This window comes from Molothrus aeneus, chromosome 3, assembly GCF_037042795.1.
Source record: "Molothrus aeneus isolate 106 chromosome 3, BPBGC_Maene_1.0, whole genome shotgun sequence".
NCBI lineage: Eukaryota > Metazoa > Chordata > Aves > Passeriformes > Icteridae > Molothrus > Molothrus aeneus.
The window spans coordinates 47,055,739-47,076,132 of record NC_089648.1 but is presented as its reverse complement, the minus strand read 5'-3'; the positions used below and the strand labels follow the sequence as shown (position 1 = coordinate 47,076,132).

Sequence of the window (20,394 nt, the reverse complement as noted above, 5' to 3'; positions counted from 1 at the left end):
TCCTTATTCAAATTTCTATGAAATGTTCACTTTTAGAATTCTTTTTTACTTTCTCTGTAGACATGCAGGCATAAGGCCCCATCACAATGGCATTAGGAATGAAAACAAATTTATGTTTTCTGACTTAATATTTCTGTGCCAGACCTTCTTTAGAATAGTCTAGTTTTCACAGTTTTTCCACATAACATCTTCCTTAGTTGAGAATTATATACATTGATAAAGGATGGATCAAAAATAAGGTGATCCTTTCAAGACTGGCTCTTTTGTAGCTCAAGTTAGCTATGATTTTGTTTCAGGCTGGCACAAAGAGATAAGAGACTTCTGTAAGGGTATGCAGTGCCAGAACTGTGGCCAATGCACCTCTTCCCTTCATCCAGTTTTACACAATTTGTTAAATTAGGTTAGCTACAAAGGGATTCCATCATAGAGAGCACAAGGCTCTCTGCATTTGGTAATGTTACAGCATGGTGCTGTGATGGTTAGTGCAGGAAAGAAACATGGGCTTTCAGGGGAAAAATTATATGCTTTATAAACTAACAACAATCATATATACACAGTCTTCAATTTCTCATTATTTACTTTGAAGATATTTGTGATTTGCACTCAAAATGAAATCAGGGTAGTATTTGGAATAAGCATCATTTTAATTGGAAGCTTGTGAGTATAATCCAGTATGAGAAAATGGACTATGTTAATTCTTTCTGATACTTTCTAAACATACATTACTGGTATGTTACTAAACATACTAAACATACATTACTGGTATGTTTACCTCATACCAGTAATTCATAGAATTTCAGGACCTCTTTTTTGTCATCTTGCAGTAAAAAACCTACAAGTTATTCAAAGTAGTACAGTGAAGGGATTGGAAACTGGACAATTAAAAAAAGGAAGTCGTAATTCATCAAAGGACAGCAAAGCTTCTTCCAAGACAGACCTTGTACAGGAATGCTCAGTGATATTAACAGATGAATCTTCAGTCTCAGAAAACTTTGAAAATAATGTTGGAAGCCCAGAACAAGTAAGAGTTTGTTAATCACTGGGATTTGGGAAGAAAAAAAAAAAGCAAACAAACAGTGAAGTATTATTGCTAATTCTTTTGGTACATGTGGAGAGATCTTCTATCCTTGGGTAAAAATGAGAATCTAAAATTAATATTGTCGGTAGCTTTTGAATGAAGTGCTAAAAAAAGGTTAATGTACATGTATGAATGACTAAATAAGTAGGGGGTTTCATATCAAGGTGATTTACTCTAAGTGTTCTTCATTTCACAAATCAAATACAAGTACAGCATAACTTTCACATAGAGATCAAAAATTGCCAGAAATAAAACTAAAGTTTTGGTGCTTCAATATGAGCTTTATTTGAAGTATGATATTATGGAAGACCATCTGTAATAGTTTGCATAGAGAAACACCTATTTCCACTCAGCTGCAAGTTTTAGTAACAGACACATAATATCTGCTTCTCAAGTTCATGTTTGTCAGAGGCTAATGTCAAACCATGGGTTTTTCTTGATGCCATTTAGTATTGTCTATTTTAGAGAAATTAAGTATATTTTCTAAAACAGTTCTTGTTTTACATCTCCACATGGTTTTCTGCTGTGATTTTTTTCTTGCTAGTTGAATTAAATTACAACAAAATAAAGAAAGAAAACAAAAATTATTGAGAAATAGACTCCAAAGTTGCTTCTTTGACTCAGAACTGGCATTAGAATTTTGGAAAACAGTTTCTAAATATGATCATTTCCAATTGAGTTTGGAAAACGTTTGAAACAGCCCATGGACCCTGTCACCTCTGCCTCAAATTAAGGCATTATTGAGTGCTAGTGCAAGGGCTCAAAGCCCTGTAGTAAGTCTTAAAATCAAAGACAAAAGTCTTTGTTGTAGTACATGGCATACATAGGGAAGTTACATGGAAATCTTACAGGAATGTAGCTCCTTATTGTGTAGCCCAGTTTAGTTTTACTTGATAAACACATGAGTAATTGTTTAACTTCACAGGAATTAAAATGAGATCTGTGGAATTAACATTAATTTTTTAAGCTTCTTGTGAATGCTGTTGTGTGCAAGCTTGTAAATTAATTATGTGTTTTATTTGCTGAATTCAATAGCTGGCACTTTATTAACCTGCAGGACTTGAATGCTTGTTACAATTGCTATGACTTCAGCATGTTGCATTTTCTTCGCAGTCTCACCAGTATTCAATAGAGGCATTGGTGTTGCATGATAGTTGGCCATTTACTGAGAGTGAGTCTTTGCTTGTTCAGGAACTGAAAGAGAAGCAGAAAGATGATATCAAAGGTAGGTTAATCTAAGTACATATTTAGTCAAATGTATCATGTCACTGATTTTAAAAAATATCTATTACTACAAGTAACATTTTTTCACTGTTTGAGTGAAATAACTAGGCAAGAAAAGTCTTTCTTCTGTAGTTCTTAAAAATGAAGTTTGATTGCATGAATCTACATCTTCAGTTCACAAAATATAAGGAAATCAGAGACTACACTGCAAGACACCTTCTTAGGGCCCAGCTTTAGGTAGAGATCTGGAACAGAAGCGTGCCTGCTGATAATTTAAGAAAATGCACTGAACAAGATGTGGGGAAAGGCCTAGTTTGGGAAATGTATTCCTTCTGTACTGCTGGGAGAAGAATTTAGCCAGAGAAAAGGCTAGGAAAGTTCCCAAGTACAGTCTATATATCTAAGTCATGAAGGGGACAGAGAAATTACAGAAGGTTTTGGGTTTTTTACAGATTCTTATAGCATTTCTTCTTAAGGGACAGTAAAAACCAATCCCAAGACATATTAAAAGCACTTAGAATCCTAGTCAGTATTCTGTAAATTAGATAAGTGTCTCATATTTTCTTCTTCTTTTATCAACCAGGTTGACACAAGATTATTTAGATCTTTATTATGTTAAAGTTTATCACTCTGGACTCAAGAGCCTGAGAGAGGCAAGGCTCTGCCACTGCACGTTCCTAGATCCAACTGTTTGTGAGGCTGAAGATGAAATCCCACCAAGCATGTGCACACAGACACAGATACACACGATGTATATGTGTATGTAAGGGTGTATATATACACAGAAACACACACACATTGTCAGCTACAGAGATCTCAGACAGACACTCAGCACAAACACAAACAGCACCAGCTGCCTTATCTTGATTTTCCCTCTTAGGCTGGAAAGAATGGAAGTCCCCTAGACAGACTGTATATTTCTGAAAAGGCAGATTCTTCCACCAGCTGCACCTAATGTCCCCCATAGCTTGCCTCTGCATCCCCTACAATCTCTGAGGCTGCAGCCCTACTCCAGCTGCTGGTGCAGAACATCAACACACACATGCAGCTGATTCTCCTGTGTTCTCACCCCTAGGTTCCTGCAGAACCTAAAATATTACTTCCCAGCATTCATTAGATTTTCTGTACCATTAATATTAAAGTTCTATAACTCAATTTTTAAAAGAAATAATAAAAAAATATTATTTGCTTCCTCATATACATACACTTGCTAATACTCAAAAATATTTATTTAGGATGGCTTGGTTTTATTTACTAGTGGTATGTCTCACTTTTTATTCCATTACAGTTTTCTTTTTAAATGTCTGGTCAGGTCTTTTTTTCAGTAATTTCTAGTACTCTGGACTGAACTTAGATTCAGCAGCAGTAATTGCTATTGGATATTATTTAATTTCTTGGGTTTGGGATATATGCAGCATTTGAGATTTTTTTCATTATTTCTTCAGTTATTATTACACAACTTTAAAAATATGTATCTTCTTGGTTTGCTGTAGTCTGTAGTCAGTTTTAGTAGCATTTGAGGAGCTATGTCATGTAGGCTTACAGACTTGTACACAGCTCTTTTAGTGATTTCACCTGCTTGTATTTTGTTGTGTTCTTCACAATATCATATTTTCTTCCTAGATTATTCCATTCATTCTCTTAGTTTTCCCTGTTCGACTCCTTCTCACGATAGACATTCTATTACATCCTCGTACCCTTCTGAGTTGGCTACATTGTGACAGCTTGCACTTAACAATATCCTTTTATACAGTTCTGCCATGGTCTGTAAAACTGCAGGTCAAAGGAGGTGACTTAATCTCCTAAATTTCTTCATTAGTTCTCAGCTCATATCACTAAATCTTGGCAATGTCATGCGTGTTCTCTTGTTGAGCTCAAGGTAGCACTACTCCAGTTCATAACTCCCCTTCTCCATGCTAATTGATGCTCATTTGCAGTCAGTGACAACGAGCACTTTTTTTCTTGGGATTATTTTAATATAGTGTAAATATAATAATTTTTAAATGGTATAATTTTTGTGCCCTCTCAGAAATGCTGCCTTTCAAAGTAACCCAATCCATTTCACAGTTCTTATTAACTGAGTGTCTCTGAGTGTCTCTGAGGAGTGTCTCCTTATACAAGGATACCAACAAATTGCCTAGGCTGCCAACAGAGTTAAAAGACAACTTATATCAAAAAGTTGAAACATCAATACTCACTTGATATTTAGTGTTTATCCTTTGTACCCCTATTGACAGCAATATTTATCTGAAGTGCTTACTATAGTTCAGTATTTTGGGGGAAAGCCCAAACATTTATTCCTTTCTCTGTGAGCTAGTCTTAAATCAGTTTGAAAACTGACCTTTACCATTTAAAATTGCCAACACAAGTTGTCAGACACAAAATTCATATAATAATAATGTTGGAATGTAACCATAAAGGTATTATTTCACCATGTGATTTTTAAGAATGTTGCAGTGAGCCAGGTGAAAAATTTATGCAGAACGTTTTCCCTATTTCAAGTATCCCTTTTTCATGTAAGCCAAGACTGCCATCTAGAGTTAATTTTGTATTAAAGCTAATTTATCATGACAATGATAAATTTCAACTCTGTATTAAGAGCTACTAAAATCTTTTAAATATTCTCCCTTTAAATTAAGACCCATGCTATTATACTCTTGCTATTCACCAATATTATAAATACTTATTTAGAACATTTTTGAAGAAAGTAAATTCTCCGCTACACAGATGCTATGATAATTTTGTATTTCTTGATGTTTGTACTTGTAAAAAGAACTGTGTTAGCAAAAGTTACTCACTTTGTGAATAATACTTAGTCATATTTATTATATATAAAATCCCATTAAATTTTTCATTAAAGAACCCACTGTACAAACAAATCATTAAAAAGGCATTAGGCAGGAAAACCTAAGTACACAGAAATTAGGAAATTCCATGTAGTTTATTTATAGTGTCTTTATTCTTTCCCCTTTCTTCCTCCCTTTTTTTTTTATTTGATTTTTGTTTTGTTTTGGTTTGTTTGTTGTGGTTTGTGTTTGGTTTGTTCCGTTCTCCCCTCTCCTAGCTTGGCAAGTTGGTCTGGCTCAAACCCCCAGTTATGTCAATCACGGTTTTCCCCTCCTCATTTTCCCTCATTATCCCTTATTTGTCCTTGTATCCCCTCCCCAGGCCTTCTGCCAATCACCGGCACCCCGCCCCAAGTTCCAGAATCTTCCAGCTAGGGTGTCGAGTGATTGGCTGGTAGGCCTGGGCTCCTCCCCTGACCTATCCCCATTGATCCACACCACCCATCAGTCTTCAATGTATGCAAATTTTCGTTCTATGATTGGTTTCTTGTGTACCCACCCCTTCCCTGTAAAACCCGGTCCCCGGAGGGGCTCGGGGCTCCTCCTCCGCTCACCACCTTTGGGTGGCCACCCTGCACTTCCCCTACCCTGGATTAAACCAAGTTAATTCACCCAGCAGAGGAGGGCCGTCTCTTTTCTTCACTCCTGCGGCGTGGTTGCTTCAATATCGGTGACTGTTTCCTCTCGCCCCACCCACGGTCGGCACATGCCTCTGGCTTCGTGCCAGGGGAGTGCCGGTGTAACTGAAGGTGGCTGGACTCTCTAAATCCCTTCAGCCGGGCCCCCCTTAAAAACAGCCACAGCTTCAGTTTGTTTGTTTGTTTTTTGTGGTTTTTTGCCTTTTTCTTCTGAGCACTGTTATGGAGCAAGCTTTCAATGGAAAAAGACTTTTTAAAATGTAAGCTCAAGATTCCTGTATAAAAGGGGAACAATAAGCAGGCAATCTTGCAACTGCTAGCACCATTTTCAGTTGCTTGACTGTGTGAACAACATCATTTTAAGGTTCATTTTGTATTTAGGATTTTTGGCTATTACGTTTCTGGGTTCTTTGGTTTTATTTTTCTTGTAGCAAGATCGTCACTTTTATTGTGCAACTGTCACAACCCCAAGCTGAAGCATCACTGTGTGCTGAATGCTAACTGCAGCACATATTTTACATATTGCCTTAAATTAACTTAGAAGTGTGAGCTCTTGATGAGGGCTGTCTATGCAACTGGGAAAGCAGGAGAAGATGGAGTGACTAGCCCAGGTAGTAGAGGTAGGTTTAAAAAGGCAGGACAGACAATATGTTTTGGAATATTCCCTTTTATCCTCCAGAGAGGTCAAAGTTTCTCTCACAGGTGTTATTTTCCCACAGGAGAACTTGCGGGCTCATGCCAAGGAGAGGATTCCATGGGATGTCTAACAGGATGTTCAGATCTCCCTCTCTCTCTCTCTCTCTTTCTCTTTCCCAGCTTGCCTGTCAGTAGTGATTAATCACTTGCCTGGTGTTCAGTGAACAAATAGTTCACAGAGGGTACATGATGGTGCTGTAGATCCGTTAGCCATGCCCTAACCCCACACTAGTACTGCAACCAGATTATTGGTTTGCTTCTGTCCTGGTGCATTTTTTCTGTAACTTTAATGACTGGGTGAGCCCAACTTTGGAAAGACTTTTGACATTGCCATCTGTCAAGAATCCTTCTGAGGGTCCAGTCAAAGACAGGAAAAGTGACATCTGAACTTCTCAATCTTTTCTTAATGAAATCTGAAAGTCCCTCACTGGGCAACGAACAGTCATTGCTACCAGCTACTGGGTAGTCCCACTAAATGCTCAGAGCCTATTTCAGAGAGCAGTAGCATGATATCTTCTCAAAGAAAGCTACAAAAGACTCCCTTGTGTTATACCTATGAATAAGATAGATTCTCTGTAACTTAAATTTCATAAACCAGGAGCAGCTGCCTATCTAAAAATGAGAATTTATGTATCTCAATCTGAAACTGAATTTCAGCTGGGAATCATTTGGTGCAATTGTTTAACTTGTCATAGACAGGACATCAGACTGGATGATCACTTTGGTCCCATTTGGTATTAGACTAAATGAATTTTTGTATAAATAATAGAAAAGAAGTAGAGAAGCTAATTTTAAAGTTGCTGTCAGCTGTTTGTCATCACTGTCAGCCCGTGTGATGACCAAGCTTTTCTTGGTGCCACACAGATATAAAAAACTGCCACTGAGAGTTTGTGATGATTGATGCATAAGCTGAGCTGGAATGGCCTTTTACTTTCTTTATCATCTGCCTGCCTTTCTTATTATATCCCATACAAAGCATTTGCCTGGCTTTGCCCTTAGAAGAGCCCCAAGCTGCTGCTCTCATCTCCCTTTGATTCAGAGTGGACAGCATGCCAAAATGCAGTCATTGCCCCCTCCAGGCATTTCTGGAGGTTGATCCCTTAACTGGGATACTGCTTGCTCTGCTGAGGAAGTGAGAATGGCTGGGGGAACCTGGACAGTGCAGTACATGGGAGAGCTTGGATCTCAGCTTAATCTTGCCCTAAGCCTACATATCTGGAGTTAAAGTAGGTTACCTCATTCTAGCCCCTGTAATTTCTTATGCTTGTCTGTTCTTTACTAATTTATCAGGGTATGCTATAAGTTCAGAGCATCAAAATGTTATAATTCAGAGTCACAAAATATTTCTAGAAACCAGACAAAGCTTGTAGTATCCCATGACATAGAAATTCTTTGTCTGGGATCATATAGCTAAGTACACTGAATGTCTTTGAGTGTTTGTGTAAACAATAAATAATTTATCTCTAAAATTTAATAATAACCTTGAATAATGTATGTACACTGTAGTAAACCCCATAGATTTGGGAAAAGCACCATGGAGAATCTGAACAATAGGAATGCTGAGGCAGCAAAGAAGTTCCTGTCTTCCTGGACCTCTGCCCCATAACCTATCTCTGTAACCCTATAAGGCAATGTTACTTTAACCCTTACTATTGGTCAAATAGGAATACCCCTAAACCCTTACCATTCATGAAGTTTGGATTCTATCCAACCCTATAAAAAGGGCATACTGTGCCCCATTCAACAGAGGAAGAGCTGTCGCTGGGACCCTTCACAGACTTCCCCAATAAAGCCATCTCTGTGGAACCAGCCAGCGCCTCTCCTTCTCCTCTCTGCCGTCTGCTGCAGCCTCAAGCCAAGGGCAAACTTACCTAGTAAGCAAGAGCTGAAATCCTAAGAGCCTGCAATCACTATAAGAGCTGATAGCCACCAAGCTTGCTATGGGGTTTGGCCCACAGCTACGGGCCTGAGCTAGCTTAGCCTTCGGGCATCCTGGCTCCCTGGTGACTGGGCCCCCGGGCTATATTGCTCTGCATAATAATAAGGCCAAATCAGAGGCTTTATTAGTACACCAGACTGATTTATGGTGCTACTATGTAATGATAATGTGAAATTAAAGAGAGAGCCATTTATGTAGCAATTTTATAACTTTTAATTATCTCATCACTGTTTTATATTTGCATTTCCTGTGGAGTTGTTTTACTATATTCAATATTTGTGGAGACCACTTTAATTTTTTGCTTTTATTCATTAATATGTGCCTTAGTAGCACTGAACCAATTTAAGCTTTACACTTTGGTGTAAAATGTCACTGGACATTTTTTAAGTAGCATGAGGAGATAAGAATAATACTATTTCTAGATAAACACAAGTACGATGTATGATGTAACACACTTATATACCATATAATATATATTTGTATGTGAAGCTATATGTGAGCTACAAATATGTTTCTATGTCTTTAATATTTACAGCTTTATGTATCCATATAACCTCTGCCATGACAATACAGATCCCATCCAAAGCTCATTAACTGTGCAGTACAATGATTTGTCCTCAGTGGAAAGAAATTGGAAAAACACTAAGTGAAAGATATCTACCTTCAAAGTATTAAATGAAAGATAGATATCTTATTATTATCATCAGACTGTGAAACAGTCACTCATATCAACTTTTTTTTCTGAGAGAAGTCCCCTGTTTTACTGTATTGGCTAAATCTAGGTTTTCAGCACTTCTCTCAATGTTTCAGGCAGTAGGAAGGTGGAAGGAAATGGAGATTTCAGACTCAGGTTTTTAATCTTTGTCATAGTGTTTTGGATTCATCCCTGGTTGTTTCAACTGACACATTCTTTATAAATAATAAAGTTATATGCTATTACATGCTTTATTTATTAATTTATTTTAAAAACAATATGACACGCATGAAGTCTTGTTTACAGCTCTCATCAGCTAAGACCTTGCAAAATAACTGTTGCAAATGTCAATTAACAGTATCATTAATTCAAACATATAGTACACATATGCACTGATAATATAATTAATTTAAAATGTCCCCAGATAGTTCTGACAATGACAATTTTGCATTTCTTAAATATGCATTGAGTCTCAAACATGTCTCTTTGCTTTAACTTCCTTGCATTTTATAGGGTGTACCTACATTCTTTGTTCTAGATATCTTTGTTCTAGATAGTCTTAGGATGGGAGATAATGAGAGCATTTACTTTACCTGGTTTGAGCTTCATACTTTCCTGGTGCATAACAAACATAAAAAACACTGACAGAGATTGTATGTAGAAGGGAAGTGAGAGCCAGGCTGTGATTTTGTGCATTGCAGTCTTTGTACTGACCCATAAACAAAGCAGCAATGCAGTGACTGCTGGCAGGCACCATGGTAAACTCTCAGTTAAGCCCTGGGTAAAGTGTTATTTAGGACAGATAAGGCTGTCACAATGTGTTCACCTTGTAAGTATGTTTTTAAAAGTTGTTTGGTCCTCATATTCTTTCTTGATAGTACTTGAAAGTGTCAGCTAATTAACTGGCTTTCCTTTGCCTCTCTGTGTGGTTGTTTTGTGCTGTTATTCCACCCTGGGTTTTATATGGGGAACTATATTAATGGATAACAATGACATTCTCTAAATCCTAATGCATTATAACTACATTTGAGTAAAACACAGGAGAAAGTATGACGAGCACAGTTTTCCCCTAATTCTCACTTCTTTCCAAGTTAAAAAGATTGCACATAATCCTAAATCAACCAGAGGATCAAAAGATACAGCATCTGAGAAGATAGAAAAAGAGGAGTTCTGGAAAGAAGGTGCACCACTTGAATCTCAGGTGAGAACAAGGCCAAAGCCTCAATTTGTTGAATGTGCCATCCTTGCACTGAATATAGAGATATTCTCAGGTCTGCAGATCAGTACTGCTAGGACTTCAAATGTCCCTTGTATTTCTCTATATCCTCCTTTGCCACCTTTTTAGCTTAACACTTGAGAAATGTTGAATTAAAAAATTTGAATGTAAAAGATGTGCATCCTGGATTTAGATACACAATTTGCTCATTTCTTTGTTTATGTATAAAGGAAAAGGTGGTTGTTTCTTTTGTTGTTGTAATTTCTGTCTCTGCTGAAGGCTTACCAAATTCCAAGAATTCACCATATTTGTGTCCCATTAATCCTTCATTGTAGTGGCTTCCATGGGTTCCTAGGGAGATGAAATAGGTTTTTCCACTGTAGTCAGTTCGTGTCTCATATATCACAATTGTCAGTAGCATGCAGACATACAGTGGCAGAAAAATTGGTGTGTACATACTTACTTGGAAGTTCTTATCCCCTGGGGTGGATCATCTGAGTGTTCTGTGGCTGTCTGAAAAGCTATTGCCAGCCTTTATGCCTTAAAAGGAATAATTGACATTACTGGTTGCAAATGGATTAATGGAAAGCAATGAAGGAACTGACAGCTTCTTGTTTAATGGCATTACTTTTGCTGGGAATTTTCTGCCTCATGGTGTGTAGCTTAAGCAAAGAACCATAGAGCTTTTCATTAAGAAATCTCTACTGATTTTTTTTAGTTGACTAACCTTGCTGCACAGCAGACTTCCCTGTGATTCTGCCTTACACTAGAGGTGCTGTGATGATAGTTCTTGGGAGTCCACCACTAAAACAGATACAAGCCTTGAGATGGAGCCCTTGGAGAAAGAGATGTCCACCTATAGTCTCAAACAAGAGCTTAACTCCTAACCTAGTTCTAAGTCTTGGGCTTAAAGCTTCTCCAAATGATATGTTTTCCCGAAAAATATGCAGCACAGTATCTATTTTCTTGGTCAGGCATCAGAATAGTCAACTAGACTTCAGGCCCTACTTACCCTGTGATTCTGGAGAAGCCATGCATTAAGGTGTTGGAGAGATTGGGAAGTGCTTGGAAAAGAACCTTACGAGACAGAGCAAGGTTTATTTCTATACAAAAATCCCACTTGAATATAATAAGGCTACCAGTAAAGAAGCTTGTGGAAGGAGAGGAGACGAGAGGAGAGGAGAGGAGATAAAACAATTACATGAAAAATCACAGAAAATACTCTTGTTCAGACAAACTGTTCAGTTTTGGGAGTGTGTAGCATGCTGCATGGGGGTGGGGGAAAACATGTGAACAAAATGCCTCAAAGAGCTTCCAGGCATTGCAAAGTGATCTTTCTTTCCTTTGGCAGCCTCTGTTTATGTCATAATGCACATCAAAGTCTGTCAATGTACAATGTATATTAGTCAGAAAAATTACCAGTACACAAAACCATAACTTCATCCTAAAGAGTGGTAGTAGATGTATACCAGTGACTACATTATGTTTATGATGCTTTCAGCCAGGAGAGTCAAATGCCCCCTACTGTATTTTACGCATAGTTAGTGACCAGAAAGAGGCAGAGTTTCTGGAGGTGAAGAAGGACACCCGGCGAGTAGATGCAATCAGAGCCATGAAAGAAGCATGGGAGTCTGCAGAGCCAGGGAGAGCTGTCAAGGTAATATCAGAGTGCTATCTCTGCAGTGATGTTTCTTCACAAGTTCCAGGAGTTGTTGTAAATGGTAGAGCATTTGCCACAACAGAAACCTGCCTTCTGTTCTCTTCACCCCTCTGGAAGACAGGAAATTTTACAGTTTAAAGAATTAAAAGTGATTATGTGCCTGAATTCTGGGTAGGAATCAAGATTGTCTACATCAGGCTTCTGAGACTTTAGGTTCTACTTTACAAAACATAGATAAGTTTCTCCTTAGAAAGCCCACTACCTCTACACATTTGCAAAGCTGCTACTTGTGACAAGTTTAATGTTTAGTGTGAACAGATTCTATCGAGAAATAGACTGCTATAAACATGCCAAAAATTATTTCTTGTGAAGAACTGGCAACTGGTCATATCAGTACCAAAATTGTTCCTTTCAGCCAGCATTCCAAACTCAGTCTGCATTGCAGGTTACCCAAGAGCCTGTAACACGCTCAGTATAAATTCACAGTTTTGGAGAAGCAATACTGATCTAGTTGCCAGGTGCATCTGGGTGCTTTTGAAGTGACATATGCTTGAGATGGAAAAATAATACATGTTCTTTCTAGCAAAGCAAAAAGTGCAGTGCTGATTCAGAATTGGAAGCATCATTAGCAAAGAAAAATAAAATAACAAAGTGCAGTCTTCAAACTCATCTGACAGTCATTCCCTATCACCACCAATACCCTTAAGGTATGTACAGCCAGAATCCCCAGCTTAGAAATTTGGGGGTTTTAGTATTAACTTTCAGAAATGAACCTGAAACACGAGCCTTCCCAGTTACACTCTCGGATTTTCTCAGTTCTTTTCAGTGTGTTCAAAGCTCAAAACTTTTCCTGACACTACTCTGTTAAATTCTGAACTAAGGAGAAATGCTGCTCTGCAGCTTTGATTAGTTGTGCTGAGATTGAAAATGCAAGTACAGCCTCCTAAAAGTTAGCTAGAAATTAATCCCCTTTGATGTGTGAAGACTCTTCAGAATCTGGTTCTATCACTGTTATCTTTTTTAATCAGAAAATCAACTGAATTGCAACTACAGGATTCCACTTTTGAATCCCCTTATTCTGTGACTTTTTTTTAAAACAGCTGTCATTAAGAAAATTGCAGCAACAATAGAATATGCTAAAAAAAAAGTTCTAAATTGGGGCTATGCTATCCAGATTAAGTAGCTTCTCCTCTCCTTTCTTCTTGACAACCCTGGCCCAATGTCTGCCTATTCCAGGGGTCACAGACCCTCTGACTCAGGAAATTGAGTTCCTGACTCCAGGCTGACCAAAAGCCAAAGGGCTTCTCTGTCCATTCTGGCAATGACAGCCCTTAAGAGAATTCCAAGTGAGTCAAAGTCTCCTTCTGAAAAGACAGAAGTGCTGATGTCTGGTTTTGGCATCAAAGATAATTGAGTCTCAAAGGGTTTGCACTCAAAGGTCCCATTTTTCAAGAGGAAGTGTAAATCATCAGGCTATAGGAGCTCCTAGGAGATGCATTAGCCATACATCCAGCTATACAGTTTTTATTTTATTTTTAATCCCAATAGTATTTTAAACTGCCCAGAGATCAGTGATTTCCCAGCATTTCATTGGACAGACATCTTTAGTATAAGTGTGCAATGTCTCATGACTGATTCAGTGGGATCCTGGCATCTTTTCTGATTCCAGAACCAGGCAGACTTGCACACTGCACTCTGAGACCAATAAGACCATGTTAGGTAGACTTATAGAATCTTACTTTCGAAAATTCTTTGAGATTTGAAATATGCAGTAAAAGTTTTGTTGTCTGGATTGTAAAACTTTGATCTGTAGGCTTTTCAGGAACGTGTGCGTTTTATTAATAAGTATGCTGTGAGAGATTCAGAGGAACCCATAGCTGAGGCTGAGACTGGCGACTTAACACCTGGTTCAGAAGAAGAAGGTAAAAGTACAGCTTTCTAAGTCTTCTGTTCAGCATGTTCCACTCCTTAGGAAAGGGTTCTGCATTAAATACTGGTAGTAGATGGATAGATCAGCCCCGATTAAGGTGTCCAAATGTGCAGTGGCAGGCTTGCTCTCTATCCCCTCTTTATTTTAATTGTTTCATTGCTCTATTTCCAGACACAGATACAGCCTCACAGCTCTTGGAGGCTGCCAAGTTACCCTTAAGCAAACTTCAGGTAGCCCTTCTGTGGTACAATTCTAAATTAATTAATCTGAAATTTTTGGAAGTTTAGTGGGAAATACCTTCTCCCTCAATTCCAAGTACCAAAGTTCTTTAGTGTAGAAATGCTAAAAGAGTGTTTAGCAGCTAAATAGCATGCCGGTAAGAGACTAATACACCTAAAGTAAAGTTCATGGAAGCTGTTCATGGAGAGTGGTCTGGAAGTGAGGTGTCAAAAAGTGCATATTGATTAACATCAGTTTCCTGGAAGCTTCCATATGTGCTGTCTAATTTTATTTAGTGATTACAACTTCTGTGGATTCTTCATATGTATTCCCTGCCAATTTCTGTACTCTGATGAAAAGTTGAACTGGGTGCAAGGCTTCAACCTTTTTGTTGGTTTATGTTTCCTTCTGTGATTACGCTGAGGCCATCACAAAAAGGAAAGAATACTTCCCAGTCTGATTGTGACAATATCTGGTCATGACTCATGTGCATGGAACTAGAACCTGTGACCAGTACTTAACTATAGATTAGTATTTTTCCATCCCAGTAAGTAATCTTCACAGGAAAGATTCAGATTCAGAAATTAAAGCAGAATTAATCCTCACCTAATGTCTTTAATACAGTATTGGTCACTTGAAGCAATATTGTTTCCTCAAAGTTACTGGCTAAAGGACTTCAAAATTAATAGTTGTCCACCAGGGGCTTTGTTCTAAACTAAGCATTTAGAGTTTAATATAATGTCTTAGGAAGTAAAGAGTGACACCCCAATGACTTTAAGTTGTTGTGGTTCTGTTCCACAGAGTGCAGCATTTGGCAATGATGAGATTGAACATTTCTGTAATATGCAGTATCTTAATGAGGATTTTTGTATTCTGGAGAATACTGTTCTAATGGGCAGTGAATAAGGCATTTCCACAGATCCAAGTCACTCTTTGAGACCAGCAGAGAAGGCTGGTATTTTTGTCTATGTATAGACAGTAAATATATAAAAAGTAATTATTTTAATGCTCATAAACCTCTTTCTATTTCTCATGAGAAAAGTCCAGGAATATTTTTAACATCATTCAATTAGTTATTGATATTTATTGCTATTTTATTGCTATTATTGCTAAAGAGTTTTTATAAAATAAAACTAGTACAGTCATCATTAAATCTCATCGAATTTCACAGGTTTTTTCAGCACATTGAGACAAATTAAAAGAAGGAAGCATTGAAATAATGACAAAGCAGCTCAGCCCATTGCCATGCTTAATATCAGATGTGTCATTGTACTGCAAGAATGCTACAATAAAACACAGCATGATTTAACCACATTATCCATGTGGTTAAAAAATAGTCTAAGATTTCCGAATACCAGTTTTACTGTGTTATGATTTTTCTTTAAACAGGTATTTCTTAAATTAAATCTTCTCCCCAAGAGGGAATATAATTTTTTTAAACTACAGCCAGGAGTGCAGAATCAGATTTTTATGATTTTTTTAAACAAAAGAATATGATAGCCAGAAATTGTTTTTATATCTTTTAGGCACTGCAAAGTCAATGTTCTTGCTTAGATTTACTAACTTTGATAAGTAGAGGGGTTTTAGCTAAAATGCACATATTAATTTCCTCCTAGTATATGTGGGTTTTTAATAGCATCTTTGATTCTATCCTAAGTGTTGGAAATAAAAGGGCAGAAATATTATACCTCTCCAGCCTATATTCTCATTTAATAATGTATTTTGCTGAGCCAAAGTAAGAAAAATTGGTATAAGAATTTAGGTGGATCTCCCTAGCATAACCACATAACCAGTTTAATCTGTTTTATTTTTTATTTTCTTACCACAGGAAAGCAATCACCACAAACAGCTATTGACTCAAGATTAAAAACACAGCCAAAAAAATGGGAGCTTATAGACCTTAGTCCTTACACAAGGTAAACTGCCCTAACATAATAAATGTCAAAGGGGTTGAATCACTGCACTGCATGTAATGAGTATCTGACATAAACATTTGAAGAAAATGAGTGTTAGGGCACATATGCTTATTTCAGTCTTCTTGAAAGGAGCATCAAGATCACTGGATATTCTGAGTTGGAAGGGACCCACAAGGATCATCAAGTCCTGCTTTTCAGTGAATGGCCCGTACAGGGATTGATCCCACAAGCTTGGTGTTATCAGCACCACACTCCAACCAACTGAGCCAATCCCAGGGTCATAAAAAATTTGTCAGGATGTTATGCTGTTTTAAAATAACATATTTAACAAATGCAGTGAATAATAGTTAATAGCTGAAATAATTGTGTTGGTTACATTTATTATACAAAAGAACTATATTTTTTGTTACAAGTGTTGACATGAACTTATTGAGCTAATTTAAATGCACCTCCTTGTTTGCTGTGCTGCAGCTATAACCCACTTCATGCTTAAGTCCATTTGTATTCAACGTGGCATTTTTGCACTTCATTGATCTTCAAAAGACTTCAAAAATGCTGAAAAATATACTGAAATTTAATTTTAAATTGAGAAGGATATTGGCATTATATTGAAGCGAATAGCATTAAAACAGTATGGCAAAAATATGACAAAATATCTTCCACAAGCTTAAATCTTGTAAAGCATTTCATTTGTCTTCAACTCCTTGACTTTTACACTAGTCATTTAGGACAAAATATAAAAGTATATTATCCACTTACCTGCTATTATGTCAAAAGCAAAAAAAGAACCCTAAAAGATAAATTGCATTTTTCTCAATTTTCAGAAGTATCAAAAAGTTCTGAAAATATATTTCTTGCAAATTAAAGGTGTCACATGTAGGAGTTTTTCATATGCTCGAAGATGAGCATGATTTTACAAATAGATTTAAAATAGACACTCAAGTATAAGAAGACCTGGTCTCAGGAATGTATTTTCTTATTGGTGTAATATAGAAGCAGAGGAAAAGTCACTCCTTAACCATATCTAAGCATATAATGGTGATGTTGCCAAATATAACCCAAATACCTGCCTATAGATGTTAAGCAAAATAGACATCAACCAAAACTGCATTTGATATGAGACAAATATCTGTTTGGCATTTCTTTCAGAAAAACAATGTCTGAACCTGTGCTAAGAAATGAGTCTATCATTCAACAGCAACAGATACATAAAAAAGAAAAATTCAATCATTTTAGACAACTTTGCATGCTGGCTATGGAACAAAGACAAAAAGAAGAAAATGAGAGAATTTTATTGAAGCAAAACATACTTGAAATGTATGAGAACCTGCAGGTATGTTTTCAAGTTTACTTTCCAGTTAACTGCTGCTGGGATGTCCACCACTAGTTTGAATATCCTGATTGACCATTATCAAAGCTTTTGTATTCAGTACTACAGATTAGAAGCAACAAACAAGCTTGAAATTTCACTTGGGCAAAGGTTAAAATTAAAAGTTCTAAAGTAAAAATTAGTACTGCATGATATCTTTAATATGATATTCTTGGTACTTTCTTGATACACTCTCTGCAAAAACACTATTATATCACCATAAAAGGATGGTTATAAGTCAGAAAAAAACAGGCTGAAAACTGACATACATGACCAGATGCTTATTAAGTAAAGTATCTACAGTCTGACTATTTTTTTGGTTATAGACATGTATACAGCTTTTTGAAAAGTAATTAAAAAAACAATTATACAGGGGGATAAGTTCTTAATGTGTCTCAGAAAATTTAGAGAATGAAGTTTCCTTGGAATATGCACAATGCCAGCAAATGAAGAATTTATATTATTAAACCTCAAAAAAGCATGTCTATAAATAATAAATGTGGTAGCATTAGTGTAGGATCCATTGTGAGGATTAACTCAGCCAATGCACTGCACATGAAATTGGCACAAGTATCTTACCAAATTGGCTTAACTGTTGAGCATCCACAGGACAAAATTGTTTGTTATAGTGGTGATACAATAACCACTATCAATCAGCTGCTCAATTCAGAGCTCTTAAAAGTGGATAAGAGACAGTAAAAATAATTTTATATCAAATCAACCTATTTACAGAAATCTTACTTGAAAACATCTTAGCTAGTTCCCAGACAGCCTGATTTATATTACTCAACTACAGGTCAGCAAGCAGCCGCAGTTCTCCAGCAGTGGCTGACCCTAATAAGGATGCCAGTCCAGGTGTTCAGATGTTGCTATGATTTTGGATGCCTAACATATTGTATATTAGAAGGGCAAATTTTTCACAAGAATAGAACCTCGACTCTTTCTAGAAACTATTTCCATTAAAAATGTTTCACAGTATGAATTTAAAACAAGATTTATTTGTGAATATGCACACTGTCCTGATAAGCACTATTGCAGTCTTTTCATCTGTAGACCACAAAGAACTATATACGGATTTCCAGGTATCCCCATTTTTCAGGGTGGAAATGGAAAGGGAAAGGTTTTCAGAGGTGTCAAAATCCCACTTGTCCAAAGTCTCATTGAAGGTCATTATGATTTGGGCTCCTTTAGCTTCTTAAAAGGCCACAACTCCTAAGCCATTCCAGCATTTCTAACACCTAGTTTTTAATAGACTTTTTTAAGACTGCAAAGCAAACCTGTAACTGAAAAAGGACTAGGTCCAGTTGGTAACTACTCTGTTGCCCTATTCTTCTTTCTCACAACTATCTTATTATGCCAGCAGTTTAAAAAGGATTTTTCTAAACTTTCTCTTCTTCATGGTGAAAAGATTGACATATAGCTGTTTCTCTTGAGAAGACAATAAACATCCATGTAAAAAGAAAAGGAGAGATGTTCTCCTTGTACTTAGAGAGTCACAAAGTGAAACAGAACAGAAGGATGCAGTTGCTTTTGGTGAAACCAAGACTGATGTGTTGAGCAGGGCAGTATTGCTGTTTGTTTTTGGCCAGGCATCCTTGGATGAAGCACGAGGCAGAATTTACAGCATTCGGGAAGCATACAGAAATGAGTTGCTGGAGGCCGAGCGCAGAAAAGAAGAAGAACTGGCAGCCCAGGAAGCAGCCCTGAAAGCAGAGCGAAAGAAAAACAAAAAACGGTAAAGGTTTAGCAAAAAAAGTGTAGTTGCTAGCACTTGTGAATTTTATTTAACAGTTTGGGAAAGAAAGTTCATATGCAAAGATGAGAAAAAATGTTTCTTATTTTCAAGTACTTTTGGGCAACTACATCACATTTTATCTCTTTGCCTGTTGCTAGTGAAAAAATTTATCTAGTATTCTAAAAAGCTACTTGCCACTATTTAAGTTTTTATGCTTTGCTGAATAACTTTGCAATAAAATTCATATTCCATTCAGACTCTTCTCCCAAAATCCCAGTGTCTTTTGTCTTTTTTTTTTCAATCAAAACAGAACCAGTCAAGAATGAATCAGAGTTGAAACAGAGAATGCAACCTGACAGTTTTGAAAGTCATTTGACCTGGCTCCTTAAATGGATGACAATTTGTGGAGTTTATCATAATTAAATCACGACAAACCACACTTTTCATATGCTAACATTGGGAGGCTTACCAAATCCTGATTGAGTAGGTTCACAAGCTTTCTATGTACTGTAATATTTTTCCCTTCCATCATTCTCTTAAAGTGTTTTGGAATCTCACAGTAACTCTCTGTAGTGACAAACTCATGACACAACCTTCCAAGGCTTGTTAAACACTCCTTAAAGCCCTATTATTCTCTTTATTTCTCTTTTCTAAGATGTATTTTGCCCATGCTGACTTTGTTCAAATGACTAATTACAATAGACTCCCAGCTGGAATTTAAAAATATTTCTTAAAAGTAAACCAATGTGTGAATGAAGTAGCAATCACAGGCTTTTTATTCAAAGGGAGAAATATTTCCTCTAAGCTCTTGTTTCCATTATCACAGAATTCCTGTTTGTCATTGTGTCTTCAATGACACAATGCTGCTTCCCTATCCATCTTTCTTTCCCAAAAAAACCACTCAGAAGTTATCACTATTACTTGAACATAATGATCTAGACTGTTACAATTGTGAAAACTGTCTAGAACAGACAGGTGTTTTAAATGACTTAAAGTATTTTCCATGTATGTAGTCATAAGCAGAAGCCTGGGAAGTTAGATTAAGTATGTCTTGTATACCCGAAATACGTTGAGGATGTCCAGAAGCATTTCATTATCTAGGCAAGGTAAGAAACTATAAGACTCACCAATTTAATGTCAATCACAAGAAATTTTATCCTTTGCATTTCTGGCCGCTGGTACTGGCCAGCCATTGTCTTTGAAACTAGCCTCCTCTGCATCTTAATGACCACTT

The 20,394-nt window shown here is 36.9% G+C and overlaps 1 protein-coding gene across 1 annotated transcript in view; it reads left to right on the top strand.

The window, feature by feature from the left end:
- Nucleotides 1-19,415, top strand: part of ADGB (androglobin) — a 99,689-nt gene extending 80,274 nt beyond the window's left edge. The window contains exons 27-34 of the mRNA XM_066546830.1: nt 825-1,021; nt 2,192-2,303; nt 10,207-10,316; nt 11,833-11,988; nt 13,805-13,913; nt 15,969-16,056; nt 17,206-17,389; nt 19,015-19,415. Coding sequence (XP_066402927.1) covers nt 825-1,021; nt 2,192-2,303; nt 10,207-10,316; nt 11,833-11,988; nt 13,805-13,913; nt 15,969-16,056; nt 17,206-17,389; nt 19,015-19,164 — 1,106 coding nt within the window. The 3' untranslated portion in view covers nt 19,165-19,415. The remainder of the gene's footprint in view (nt 1-824; nt 1,022-2,191; nt 2,304-10,206; nt 10,317-11,832; nt 11,989-13,804; nt 13,914-15,968; nt 16,057-17,205; nt 17,390-19,014) is intronic.
- Nucleotides 19,416-20,394: the final 979 nt, after the last annotated feature.